The sequence below is a fragment of the Neoarius graeffei genome, chromosome 20, assembly GCF_027579695.1.
Source record: "Neoarius graeffei isolate fNeoGra1 chromosome 20, fNeoGra1.pri, whole genome shotgun sequence".
In the NCBI taxonomy this organism is placed as follows: Eukaryota; Metazoa; Chordata; class Actinopteri; order Siluriformes; family Ariidae; genus Neoarius; species Neoarius graeffei.
The window spans coordinates 46,333,115-46,347,803 of NC_083588.1; the positions used below are offsets into that span (position 1 = coordinate 46,333,115).

A 14,689-nucleotide genomic window follows, 5' to 3' on the forward strand; every position below is an offset into this window, starting at 1 on the left:
GTGTGTGTGTGTATGTGTATATATATATATATATGTCTCCCTCCATATCCCTCCCATTCTTTAAAAGCTTTTTTTTTTTTTTAATTAGTGTTAGTAACGCTCCCCCCAACCCCTCGAGTTCTTCCTATGAAGTGAAAAATACTGATTGTGACTGGCTCTCCTCTTCTGCTCCTCAGAAGAAGGAGTACTGGTTGTCGATGGCTCGGGCCCGGCCTCCCTCTCTCTCTTCGGCCTCTGCTCCTTCCAGCTGTCTTAGAGGCGCGTCCCTTTCGCGCTCCTCACATTCCTCTGGCCCGCTGGCTGCTCCTCCTCCTACGGCCTCCACGTCGCTTACACGCTCCTGCGGTGGCGTGGGAGGTGGTGGGCGCCCTGGCGGGAGGGGGGGAGGCGGGGGCTGAGGGGGGCTACGGGGTCTGCTGGTCAAGTCTGGAACGTGGACAGAGAGGCCAAGACAGAAAGAAAGAGATAGAAAGGAAGTAGGCAAAACAGGAAAGAAAGTCGAAAGGGATCAAAGGAATTGAAAAATCGGGTATATACCAAAGGTGGCAAGTTCCAAAAGTGAAAGAAGAGGTGGAAAGGGGGGGAGAAAAGAAAGTGAGAGAGAGAGAGAGAGAGAAATGGCAAAGTACGTCAGAGATCCAGGAAGGAAACACATGCATGTGTCGCAGTAATGGAATCAGTCAACACACAGTACACAGACCTCCTATACCCTGTCTCCACAGTGTGGATGTAATTAGAGTTAAATGCATTCTATGTTATAAAGCTCCATCGCTCATTCTACACAAATAAATAAATAAATAAAAGTCTTTGAGGAAGTTAATTTCAGGTGATTGTGGAGAAAGAGCTTGTCGTCGGTCAAATGTGTGATGCAAGATCGATTACTCAATGGAAAGCTGAACTGCTGTTGTGATTAATCACAAGCTATAGTGAGCAATGTCCCATGTGACGACAAATCTACGATGGATCTATGCAACTGAAATCCAGCCGTGAATGGAGAGTTAGGCAGACAAAATGTGCATCTGAGGTGAACGGATGACCTGCTGCTCCACTCCCTCCCATCTCTCTCAGCTTTCGTGGTGTCATGTTTAGCCTTCTCTAAACTGCATACTCTTAATTGAGTAGCTGACTAAATGACTCGCTCTGCTGTCCGCATGTTTATTTAAATATCTTCATGCTTCAAGCGGCCTGAGATTAATACTGTCCTTTCATTGTTCTGTAACCATCTGGTAATTATGCTGTGACTGCGTCTACCCCCTTTGTATCAGGTACTGTCTTTCTCGTGTCGTACTTTTCTTACATTCTCTCTATCTTGCTCTCTGTCTATTAAATCTGGTCTCACTTACACACAGTCAGAGATGGGGGTTGATGGAGAGTCAGGGTGGCGCGTGGTGATGACATCACAGACTGTGGGCCGGCTGCCTGCCCTGTCCCGGCCTGCGAAGATGACCCAACGACAAACAACAACAAAGACAGCCAATCAGAGCTTTGGTACGCACTAGCAGGAGGGAGGCCTGAGGCATAAGGGCGGGACAGGGGTTTGGGCAAAAGGTGGATGTGCACACACAGAGAAAGGTGGATGATGTACGAGTATAAATTAAAGGAGAGATAGATGGAACTAAAAGAGGAGGTGAAAGCTAGATTCAGGTTGTGTAAAAGCATCGCGTGGGACACTATCTTTACCACCAAATATATTACAGGGAGTAAAAGGCATTAATCGCTCATGGAAATAGATTTTTTTTTTTTGTATGTGATACTTTAGTGCAATTAAACTCTGTCATGACCAGAATTCGCAATCATCATCGCAAGTCACCATATGCTGTGTTCACATATATACCGATACGATAGTGGTATAACTGTATCGATACAAAGTATACCAGTACAGTTTAGTGCATTTGTCCACACTAGCGAGAAATGTTTGTGGTTTTCTTTCACGGTAGTTGAAATGCGCGTACGCGAAATGTTTCCGTGGTTACCGAGTAACTTCCTTCCGAGAATATGGCGGATGAAACAACGTGTGTGTGCTTTTTGTTGTCAATGTACAGTCTGTATTTCTGGTGGTCATTTATTCAGTCGAATCGTATAAAACGCGCGAGGCAGTTGAGAAAGAAACAAAGAAAACGAATCTCCCTTTCTCCCCCCTCACTTTCTCCCTCTTCCCCTCCCTTTCTCTCTCTTTTCCCCTCTTTCTCCTTTCTTCCTCCCTCCTTTTCCCCCCCTTTCTTTGCTCCATGTAGCTCCACGGTCGTTTTGAGCCATTTTGACGTTTTATTTACAGCTGGAAAGCACGTGCGTATTGCCGGAAGAAGTAGGAATGGTTCATTGCGTATGCACATTACATTTGTATCGATACAGAACCGCTTCATCTGTCCACACTACAGCGAAGCGCTACAGTACCGATACTGTACCGGTACGAAACCCATACATTTGTGGGTTTTGTACCGATACAGTTATACCGCTACAGTCGCTAGTGTGGACAGGTGTTGTGGTACGAAAGTAGTATCGTATCGGTACAAAATCCCTAGTGTGGACAGGATATTAGACAGTTAGTGCTGGGACAATGTACTTTTAAATACACTCTTGTTCGTCTGGTTGGCAAATGTTATTTACTTGTTTGAAAGTTACATTATGAGTAGTACAAATAGAATATTATAATAGAATAGTCAAAATCAAACTGTACATTATATACACACACACACACAGGGTTAGTCAAAATTATGTTAACACTAATGGATTATTTTTCCCCTGCAGATAGATGTACGCAGGGCAGGAATTTCACGAGGGCCTTGGCCTTGTGCCCTTGGAAAAAAATATCTGCCATAAGGCCACAGTGGCCTTGATGCCCTGTGGTTTTGTGGTTTTGTAGTCTGCCTCGTGACTGCCAATAGGCTTTAACGTCACCTGCGTCTACTGAGAAAAAAATACGTCTTTTGATGACATTCTGGATTCTCATTGGGCAACTCATCAGTGGTGGATCAGACTCGAGCCTGGCATGAACCGCTCCGACGTGCTATAATGACACCAATCCATCACCAGCCAACCTGGAGACTTAAACGCATCCCCCGCCCACTTGTCTCCGCGTCTGAGACGTTGAATTTTCACAGAAGGAGGGAAGAAGTTGACTGAGGCAAGACTGTGATAAATTAACAAACGAATAAGAGAGGAATTTCAACATATAGGGCTTAAGTTTGTTACCGTTAAATAAGCATCGCCTGTACAGTAACGTTATGCTGTTACAACGTTGACCCACTTTTAACGTGCCGAGTACCGACTGTAGCCGGTAACAAATGCTACAGTTGTGTTCAAAATTATTCAACCCCCAATGCTGTAAAGGGTTTTAGGGAATTCACTGTACATTTGTAATTGTGTTCATAATGACATCTTACAAGGACTTGTTAAAGAACCAAATGCAACTACAACCCCGATTCCAAAAAAGTTGGGACAAAGTACAAATTGTAAATAAAAACGGAATTCAATGATGTGGAAATTTCAAAATTCCATATTTTATTCAGAATAGAACATAGATGACATATCAAATGTTTAAACTGAGAAAATGTATCATTTAAAGAAAAAAATTAGGTGATTTTAAATTTCATGAAAACAACACATCTCAAAAAAGTTGGGACAAGGCCATGTTTACCACTGTGAGACATCCCCTTTTCTCTTTACAACAGTCTGTAAACGTCTGGGGACTGAGGAGACAAGTTGCTCAAGTTTAGGGATAGGAATGTTAATCCATTCTTGTCTAATGTAGGATTCTAGTTGCTCAACTGTCTTAGGTCTTTTTTGTCGTATCTTCCGTTTTATGATGCGCCAAATGTTTTCTATGGGTGAAAGATCTGGACTGCAGGCTGGCCAGTTCAGTACCCGGACCCTTCTTCTACGCAGCCATGATGCTGTAATTGATGCAGTATGTGGTTTGGCATTTTCATGTTGGGAAATGCAAGGTCTTCCCTGAAAGAGACGTTGTCTGGATGGGAGCATATGTTAATCTAGAACCTGGATATACCTTTCAGCATTGATGGTGTCTTTCCAGATGTGTAAGCTGCCCATGCCACACGCACTAATGCAACCCCATACCATCAGAGATGCAGGCTTCTGAACTGAGCGCTGATAACAACTTGGGTCGTCCTTCTCCTCTTTAGTCCGAATGACACGGCGTCCCTGATTTCCATAAAGAACTTCAAATTTTGATTCGTCTGACCACAGAACAGTTTTCCACTTTGCCACAGTCCATTTTAAATGAGCCTTGGCCCAGAGAAGACGTCTGCGCTTCTGGATCGTGTTTAGATACGGCTTCTTCTTTGAACTATAGAGTTTTAGCTGGCAACGGCGGATGGCACGGTGAATTGTGTTCACAGATAATGTTCTCTGGAAATATTCCTGAGCCCATTTTGTGATTTCCAATACAGAAGCATGCCTGTATGTGATGCAGTGCCGTCTAAGGGCCCGAAGATCACGGGCACCCAGTATGGTTTTCCGGCCTTGACCCTTACGCACAGAGATTCTTCCAGATTCTCTGAATCTTTTGATGATATTATGCACTGTAGATGATGATATGTTCAAACTCTTTGCAATTTTACACTGTCGAAAACCTTTCTGATATTGCTCCACTATTTGTCGGTGCAGAATTAGGGGGATTGGTGATCCTCTTCCCATCTTTACTTCTGAGAGCCGCTGCCACTCCAAGATGCTCTTTTTATACCCAGTCATGTTAATGACCTATTGCCAATTGACCTAATGAGTTGCAATTTGGTCCTCCAGCGGTTCCTTTTTTGTACCTTTAACTTTTCCAGCCTCTTATTGCCCCTGTCCCAACTTTTTTGAGATGTGTTGCTGTCATGAAATTTCAAATGAGCCAATATTTGGCATGAAATTTCAAAATGTCTCACTTTCGACATTTTATATGTTGTCTATGTTCTATTGTGAATACAATATCAGTTCTTGAGATTTGTAAATTATTGCACTCCATTTTTATTTACAATTTGTACTTTGTCCCAACTTTTTTGGAATCGGGGTTGTAAAATGACATCAATTGCTTTTGTAATAAAGTATTAAATGGCCTTTTTGTGATTTCTTCATTGACACAATTATTCAACCCCTTTAAGACTACCACTCTTAAGAACAGTGTTTTCAATCAGGTATTGAAAACACCTGTGGATGTCAATGAGCATCAATCAAGCATAATAAGCACCAATTAGGCAGATTTAAAAGGACTGTGATACTCAGCTCCTTCTAGACATTTACTGGTGTGTTGACAAACATGGTGAAGGCAAGAGAATGGTCCCAGAAGACAAGAGAAGGGGTTATTTCTCTTCACAAGAATGGCAATGGATATAAGAAGATTTCCAAAATGTTAAACATTCCAAGAGATACTATCGGAAGCATCATCTGTAAATTCAAGGCAAAGGGCACAGTGGAAACACTACCTGGTCGTGGCAGAAAGAAGATCCTGACGGCGACTGCTGCGCGCTACCTGAAGCGCCAGGTGGATAAAAATCCCCGTGTGACTGGTGAGGGACTGAAAAAAGATCTGTCAGATGTGGGCATCGAGGTTTCAGCACAGACAATAAGGCGCACGCTGCGTAATGACGGCCTCTATGCCAGAACTCCCAGGCGCACCCCCTTGCTAACTCCAAAGAATAAGAAAAGTCGACTGCAGTATGCCAAAAGTCATGTGGACAAGCCACAAAAGTTTTGGGAAAGTGTTCTGTGGACTGATGAAACTAAATTAGAACTGTTTGGGGCCCATGGACCAGCGCTTTGTTTGGAGGAGGAAGAACCAGGCCTATGAAGAAAAGAACACCTTGCCTACTGTGAAGCATGGCGGGGGGTCAATTATGCTTTGGGGCTGTTTTGCTTCTAATGGTACAGGGAAGCTTCATCGTGTGCAGGGTACCATGAATTCTCTTCAGTACCAGGAAATCTTGGAAGAAAATGTGATGGAGTCTGTCACAAACCTGCGGCTTGGGAGACGTTGGACCTTTCAACAGGACAATGATCCTAAGCACACATCCAAGTCCACTAGAGCATGGTTGAAGATGAAGGGCTGGAACATTCTGGAGTGGCCATCGCAGTCACCAGACTTAAATCCGACTGAGAACCTCTGGTGGGACCTAAAGAAGGCAGTTGCAGCGTGCAAGCCTAAGAATGTGACTGAACTGGAGGCTTTTGCCCATGAAGAATGGGCTAAGATACCCGTTGGTCGCTGCAAGACACTTGTGTCAAGCTATGCTTCACGCTTGAAAGATGTTATAACTGGAAAAGGATGTTGTACTAAGAATGAATGTCACTTGGGGGTTGAATAAAACTGATAATGATGTGAGCACAGAAAAGACATTTGTGGTCATTTTATTATAAATGTTATGTTATATTTGTCTAATTTACAAGTGCCTCTTTGATTTAATTGTAAATAAGATGACTGAAATGATCAAAATCAATGTCAAACTGGCCAAAACACTTAATTTCAGTGGGGGTTGAATAATTGTGAACACAACTGTAATTAGCTTGCTGTCAAGTTTTTCCTTTGTCGAGCTTTAAAGGAACAGTCCACCGTACTTCCATAATGAAATATGCTCTTATCTGAATTGAGACGAGCTGCTCCGTACCTGTCCGAGCTTTGCGCGACCTCCCAGTCAGTCAGACGCGCTGTCACTCCTGTTAGCAATGTAGCTAGGCTCAGTATGGCCAATGGTATTTTTTGGGGCTGTAGTTAGATGCGACCAAACTCTTCCGCGTTTTTCCTGTTTACATAGGTTTATATGACCAGTGATATGAAACAAGTTCAGTTACACAAATTGAAACATAGCGATTTTCTATGCTATGGAAAGTCCGCACTATAATGACAGGCGTACTAACACCTTCTGCGCGCTTCGGCAGCACATTGATACGGAGCTCAGATATCAATGCGATTTTATTTTTTTTTTTAATAAGATTTATTTATAATATCAAAAAAACTTATAAATTTTTGCCAGCATTTCTCAAGAGAACAGCATTAATTTTACAGCATGGATAGCGATAACGACAGTCTTCACAGCGAAAGCGAGTTTTACTACCCTGAGGAAGAAGAAATAAAAGAAAACATTTCAGGAGAAAGCTAAAAACCTGTAACTGTTGCTAACGCCGAGCAAAAACATGGCTGAATGCTGAATGACTCAATTTTGTATAAATAGGGGACTACATAGGCGGCAAAATGTAGTTTTTTCCTGCCATGGAAGTGCACTTGTACACCGAGGAGGAAGCAATTTGCATTACAGTCTTGAATGAGGATTCAAAATGGCGGCTCGGCTCGGTTTTCCCTTTCAGGCGCTCTCGTTTTCTGTTAGAATTTGGTAAAGAAAAAAATAAATATATTATTTTACCAGCTTAAGGTCGGTCCGTATGGTGAAATACCGTGACCTCGGCCTTGAATACTGACCTCGGTCACGGTATTTCATGATACGGACCTCCCAGCTGGTAAATAACATATATGTAATTATGTGGTAAAGAAAAACTATATACATGTTCTTCAAAGTAGTCAGTGTTTACCTTGATGACGCTTTGCACACTATTGGCATTCTCTTAACCAGCTTCATGAGGTAGTCACCTGGAACGCTTTTCAATTAACAAGTGTGCCTCGTCAAAAGTTAATTAGCGCAGTTTCTTGCCTTCTTAATGCGTTTGAGATCAAAGAGTAAATCATAAATAATAAAAACACAGTAAAACAGCCTGATTCCACAACTGTCGTAATCATATGTCAAGAACTGCTCAACTATGTAAAGAGGAACGACAGCCATCATTACTTTTAAGACATGAAGTGTCTTCTAATGAATACAAATAAAGAAAAAGCATTGAATTAGAAGGGGTGTTCAAACTTTTGACTGGTACTGTACGTCACACTATTTTTCGTGTAAAATTTTGCGTTCTTAAACTTCACAACAATTTTCATCCCAGATGGGCCCTGGTATAATTATGATAGAAGTTCGATCATCGTGACACAGGTATAGCTAGCAGGTGGAGAAGAGGTGGCAAAGGTTAAGAAGGTGGTACAGAAGGAGAAGAGATGGAGAGAAAAAGGGGAAAACAGATCGAAAGGAGAAGAATGAAGCAGAAAAATAAAAAAATAAAAAAAAGAGTTGAAAAGTTAGTGGCGAGTAGAGCCAACAATAAAGATAAATCATCAGAGAGATGTTTTGAGAATGAAAGTGTTGAGGTTTAGAGTGGTAAGGGGACTGCAGGAAAGGGACAAGTAAAACACATCAGGCCATGCACACTAAGCAAATACAGAATCAGAAAAATGTCAGAAGCAAAAAGTCATGCACAGCCAGCAAACGGCAAATTTCACTCATACAGGTCATGCTGGCGATGGGAGGCAACTAGATAGGTGGATAAAATCCCGTTTTAGGCCTACTACAATGTCACAAAGCTCATGCGGTGGCCTGCAGCAGCGCATTCATATGATCATATAGGCCTATATACAGTTAGGTCCATAAATATTTGGACAGAGACAACATTTTTCTAATTTTGGTTCTGTACATTACCACAATGAATTGTGAACAAAACAATTCAGATGCAGTTGAAGTTCAGACTTTCAGCTTTAATTCGGGTTGAACAAAATGATTGCATAAAAATGTGAGGAACTAAAGCATTTTTTTAAACACAATCCCTTCATTTCAGGGGCTCAAAAGTAATTGGACAAATTAAACAACTGTAAATAAAATGCTCATTTCTAATACTTGGCTGAAAACCCTTTGTTGGCAATGACTGCCTGAAGTCTTGAACTCATGGGCATCACCAGACGCTGTGTTTCCTCCTTTTTAATGCTCTGCCAGGCCTTTACTGCACCGGTTTTCAGTTGCTGTTTGTTTGTGGGCCTTTCTGTCTGAAGTTTAGTCTTTAACAAGTGAAATGCATGCTCAATTGGGTTGAGATCAGGTGACTGACTTGGCCATTCAAGAATATTCCACTTCTTTGCTTTAATAAACTCCTGGGTTGCTTTGGCTTTATGTTTTGGGTCATTGTCCATCTGTATTATGAAACGCCGACCAATCAGTTTGGCTGGATTTGAGCACATAGTATGTCTCTGAATACCTCAGAATTCATCCGGCTGCTTCTGTCCTGTGTCACATCATCAATAAACACTAGTGACCCAGTGCCACTGGCAGCCATGCATGCCCAAGCCATCACACTGCCTCCACCGTGTTTTACAGATGATGTGGTATGCTTTAGATCATGAGCTGTACCACGCCTTCACCATATTTTTTTCTTTCCATCATTCTGGTAGAGGTTGATCTTGGTTTCATCTGTCCAAAGAATGTTCTTCCAGAACTGTGCTGGCTTTTTTAGATGTTTTTTTAGCAAAGTCCAATCTAGCTTTTTTATTCTTGAGGCTTATGAGTGGCTTGCACCGTGCAGTGAACCCTCTGTATTTACTTTCATGCAGTCTTCTCTTTATGGTAGATCTGGATATTGATGCGCCTACCTCCTGGAGAGTGTTGTTCACTTGGTTGGCTGTTGTGAAGGGGTTTCTCTTCACCATGGGAATTATTCTGCAATCATCCACCACTGTTGTCTTCTGTGGGCGTCCAGGTCTTTTTGCATTGATGAGTTCACCAGTGCTTTCTTTCTTTCTCAGGATGTACCAAACTGTAGATTTTGCCACTCCTAATATTGTAGCAATTTCTCAGATGGCTTTTTTCTGTTTTTGCAGCTTAAGGATGGCTTGTTTCACCTGCATGGAGAGCTCCTTTGACCGCATGTTTTCTTCACAGCAAAATCTTCCAAATGCAAGCACCACACCTCAAATCAACTCCAGGCCTTTTATCTGCTTAATTGAGAATGACATAACGAAGGAATTGCCCACACCTGCCCATGAAATAGCCTCTGAGTCAATTGTCCAATTACTTTTGGTCCCTTTAAAAACAGGGTGGCACATGTTAAGGAGCTGAAACTCCTAAACCCTTCATCCAATTTTAATGTGGAGACCCTCAAATGAAAGCTGAAAGTCTGGACTTTATGTTCATGTCCATTATATAATTATAACTTGAATATGTTTCAGTAAACAGGTAAAAAAAACCAATTTGTGTCAGTGTCCAAATATATATGGACCTAACTGTATATATACACACACACACACAATGAAAAATGTATTCTGGAATTTTGGGATACACTGAACGTTTTCCAAACCCTTTTAACAAAATCCAAATGCTACTCCAGTCTGCCATCACACTCAAGCCTTATTCCAGTTCCCCAGTTTTGAGCTTTGGCCCTAAGTGGCAATACCTGGTTGCCGGGCAGCCGTGGCTCCCACAAAGCTGATGAGGGTGACGTCTGAGGCGCCTCCAGACTCCAGGGGGATGGGATGCACCCGGAAGTGCTCCAGCATGTCAAAGATAGACTGGAACCAGAGATGCTGCACGCGACACTGGCCATCCTCGTTCAGAGAAAGGCGCAGGTGCTGTACGAGAAGCAGGAAAGAGAGATATTAACATCGCAATGGAAAGCCAAACGATGAGAAGAGAATATCTTCAGAGTGCTTCTCACTCAAACTTTTACCATAGAACAGGTGTTGTGAGCAGAAAGGACCGTGAACACACCTTCGCTTTGCCCTGGAAGTTGAAGGTGAGGACGTACTCCCCACGCCGCGTCTCGCTCTGGCGCACAAGGAAGACGCCATGACTTGCCATGCCGCCTGCCAGCACCAGCTGGGCTGCTTTAAGCCGTGACAAGGTGCCGTGGAACCACTGACACTCACTTAATGGGTGCTCCACTGGCTCTGCTGCTGAGCCCTCGGAGAACAGGAAGGACCCTGAGGAAAAGCAATGGATCACTGAGGACCACCGTTATATGAAGAAGAAGAAAAAAAAAAAAGAAGTATGGCAGACGCTGTTTGGATCTGACGTTACACACTTCACAGCGGACTCCTGTTTGACCAGCTGTTTGTTAGCCCTTTACTTGGTATTGTCTGTAAGGGATACCTGTGGCATCGGGCGTCTCTGGGAATGGCATGCCGAGACTAGCTCCGCCTCCGCCAAGCAGTCGACCATCGGGTTCATCTAGAGGGGCACGTGGTGGCAACTCAGGAGGAAGCGGTTCCAGCAATGGAGAACCACCCACCCCGCCGTAACACACTGCAAATTAAGAAACACACACGATATTTAACTGTCCTTATGTAAAGTAAAACCTTTAATACTTTATACCAGCGTTTCTCAACCTTTTTTCAGTCATGGCACCCTTCAGAAGTATGTAAATTCTCAAGGCACCCCCATATAAAATATACGCAGTCACGCTGACCCCGGCAGTGACGTTGTGAGATGGGAAAGGGGGCCGTGAGACAAATTTTGATGATGCATGAGGCGGCGATGATCTGCATTAGTGTGACTATCGTTTTTTGGAATTTTAATTCATTTTAATGTTAGAATATATTATTTTTTGACGGCACCCCTAACGAAGCCAGACGGCACCCCGGTTGAGAAAGGCTGCTCTATACTTCAGTAGTACGCTCACAGTGAATTCAAACAATTTCAGAGCCAGAATGTGTCTTTGCATGTGAACTTACGGTACCAGTCAAAAGTTTGGAAACACCTTCAAATAGAGGTCTGCGCGGGACAGAAGTTTCAGTCCTGCTCCCGCCAAGAATTATGATTTTCAGTCCCGCTCCCGCCTGCCATATTTTGTCCCGCTCCCACCCGCAAATCCCGCATGATGCAGACGTTCGCGTTATTTCTCACGAAAGTTCTTGTCATTGGCTTGGGGAATTAAACATGCTGAGCTTAGCTGAGCTCTCCACTGACCGATCCTTCACCTAGCGCACGTAGCGAGGGTGCGCGTTGCCAGGCGGCATGCGCAGCTGAGGCTTTACAGAGATACCCATTGTGAGCTTCACTAGAGGAGCTCTGCTCTTCTGCCATGATCGGAGATCTCAAACACGGAAGAGCGGAAAGGAATCGGAAACGTACGCGAGATTAGACCACATCCGCAAATTTAGGCATCTTAAAATGTTTTTATTAATGCCAAATAAAATATCCAGCACAAATTATATATGATAGACATAAATTTATAAATTTTATTTTAAACACGTTTTTAGTTAGCGGGACTGCAGCTTATCACCTCTCCCGCCCGCTCCCGCATTGTGCACTCCCCCTCCCGCCCGCAATGAGCTTTCAAAATTTGTCCCGCGCCGCACTGCTTTGCGTCGGGTCCCGCGGGACTCCCGCGGGAGTGCAGGGCTCTACCTTCAAATTCCATTTTTTAATTTTTTTTCCTACATTGTAAATTAATACTGAAGTCATCCAGACTATGCAGCAACATGTAAGGAATCATTTAGTAAACTTTAAAATGTTAATCAAACCAAAATATATGTTTTAGATTTTAGATTCTTCAAAGTAGGCACCTTTTGCTTTGATTACAGCTTTGCACACTCTTGACATTCTCTCAATCAGCTTCATGAGGTAATCACTCGAAATGGTTTTCCAACAGTCTTGAAGGAGTTCCCGGAGGTGCTGAGCACTCGTTGGCTGCTTTGCCTTCACTCTGCGGTCCAACTCATCCCAAACTTTTTCGGACTGACTGACCTTCGTTTCTTAAAGTAATGATGGACTGTCGTTTTTCTTTACTTATACCCTGTCCACACTAGGGATTTTTTACCGATACGAAACTACTTTCGTACCGCAACACCTGTCTGCACTAGCAACTATACCGGTACTGTAGCGGTATAACTGTATCAGTACGAAACCCACAAATGTATGGGTTTCGTACCGGTACAGTATCGGTACTGTAGCGCTTCGCTGTAGTGTGGACAGATGAAGCGGCTCTGTATCGATACAAATATAATGCGCATGCGCAAAGTCACACACCTCAATCGATGTCTTCGCTGAATAAAATAGTGAAGAACGGAGATTCGTTTGCTTCTTTCTCAACTGCCTCGCGCGTTTTATACGATTCGACTGAATAAATGACCACCAGAAATACAGACTGTACATTGACAACAAAAAGCACACACACGTTGTTTCATCCGCCATATTCTCGGAAGGAAGTTACTCGGTAACCACGGAAACATTTCGCGCACGTGCATTTCAACTACCGTGAAAGAAAACCGCAAACATTTCTCGCTAGTGTGGACAGATGCACTAAACTGTACCGGTATACTTTGTATCGATACAGTTATACCACTATCGTACCGGTATAAGTGTGAACACAGCATTAGTTGAGTAGTTCTTGGCATAATATGGATTAGAACAGTACTCAAATAGGGCCATTCACTGTACACCAACTCTACCTCTTCACAACACAACTGATGGTCTCAAACACATTAAGAGGTCAAGAAATTCAAGAAATTAACTCTTGACAAGGCACAGCTGTAAACTGAAAGCCATTCCAGGTGACTACCTCGTAAAGCTGACTGAGAAAATGCCAAGATGTGTAAAGCTGTCATCTAAGCAAAAGGTGCCTACTTTGAAGAATCTAAAACATAAAACATATTCTGGTTTGATTAACACTTTTTTTTTTTACCAAATAATTCCATATATATATTTCTTCATAACGTCGATGACTTTTAGTATTAATCCAAAATTCAGAAAATTTTAAAATAATGAAAAACCACTGAATTAGAGGCGTTTCCAAACTTTTGACTGGTACTGTATGCACATAATTCTGAAGGTAAATCAGATATTTTAAAAAAAATTAAATAAGACTATTAAATTACTACCAGTGAAATGGTAAGTTTCAGTAATATCTCCACAATTTAACTGAAGCTACTATAGTTGCAACTCACACCAAATAGTTACTGACAAGATACTAACCTTGAGACAGACGATCGCTGAACTCTGGTGTGCTACTGAGGTCCGTTTGTGCTCCACCACACACTCCCTCGATATCCTCTTGCTCACTAAGGTCAACAGCCAAAAAGTGAGCGTTTCAACAAGCGCACTAATCATCAGATTTCGGCAGTTACAAGACCAGTCGTGCATAAGCATACTATAACTATGTAATACTATATCACAAAGACAGGACTGTTTTACTGGGAAATACGCCAGAGGCGTTTTTGTTCTCCATATCCAGGACGTGGAGAACAAAAACCGTGACATAAATCTTTATACATGTCACTTGTGAGGAAAACAAGGAATTGTTTTGATACATTTGGGTACCTTTTGTTTGCGAATGTGTCTATATAATAAAAAGAACATCACATGGTGGCTTGAAGATATGAAGTTTATCTTCTCGTACTGAAAAACTTGCATTTTTTTCATACAAAATACATTGCAGGTCTGAGTGACATATTTAAATAACATTGGCTGGCTTATTTTTTCGTGGTATATCAGATATATTCCATTCAGCTAGCATGATATTAAACGAGTCAAAGTTCAAGATCATGCTAGCTGAATGGAATATCTCGGATATACCATGAAAAAAAGCCAGCCAATATTATTATTATTATTATTATTATTATTATACAACCCCGATTCCAAAAAGTTGGGACAAAGTACAAATTGTAAATAAAAACGGAATGCAATGATGTGGAAGTTTCAAAATTCCATATTTTATTCAGAATAGAACATAGATGACATATGAGAAAATGTATCATTTAAAGAGAAAAATTAGGTGATTTTAAATTTCATGACAACAAAACATCTCAAAAAAGTTGGGACAAGGCCATGTTTACCACTGTGAGACATCCCCTTTTCTCTTTACAGCAGTCTGTAAACGTCTGGGGACT

General features: G+C 42.2%; 1 protein-coding gene across 2 annotated transcripts in view; it reads right to left on the reverse strand.

Annotated features, from left to right (window-relative positions):
- Nucleotides 1-306: 306 nt before the first annotated feature.
- Nucleotides 307-14,689, reverse strand: part of sh2b1 (SH2B adaptor protein 1) — a 33,542-nt gene continuing 19,159 nt past the window's right edge. For both annotated transcript variants that reach the window (XM_060901820.1, XM_060901821.1), the window contains exons 6-11: nucleotides 13,776-13,861; nucleotides 10,953-11,105; nucleotides 10,572-10,783; nucleotides 10,258-10,432; nucleotides 1,344-1,434; nucleotides 307-426 (exon numbers count right to left, since the gene is read on the reverse strand). In XM_060901820.1, the coding sequence (XP_060757803.1) occupies nucleotides 405-426; nucleotides 1,344-1,434; nucleotides 10,258-10,432; nucleotides 10,572-10,783; nucleotides 10,953-11,105; nucleotides 13,776-13,861 (739 nt within the window). In that variant the 3' untranslated portion in view covers nucleotides 307-404. The remainder of the gene's footprint in view (nucleotides 427-1,343; nucleotides 1,435-10,257; nucleotides 10,433-10,571; nucleotides 10,784-10,952; nucleotides 11,106-13,775; nucleotides 13,862-14,689) is intronic.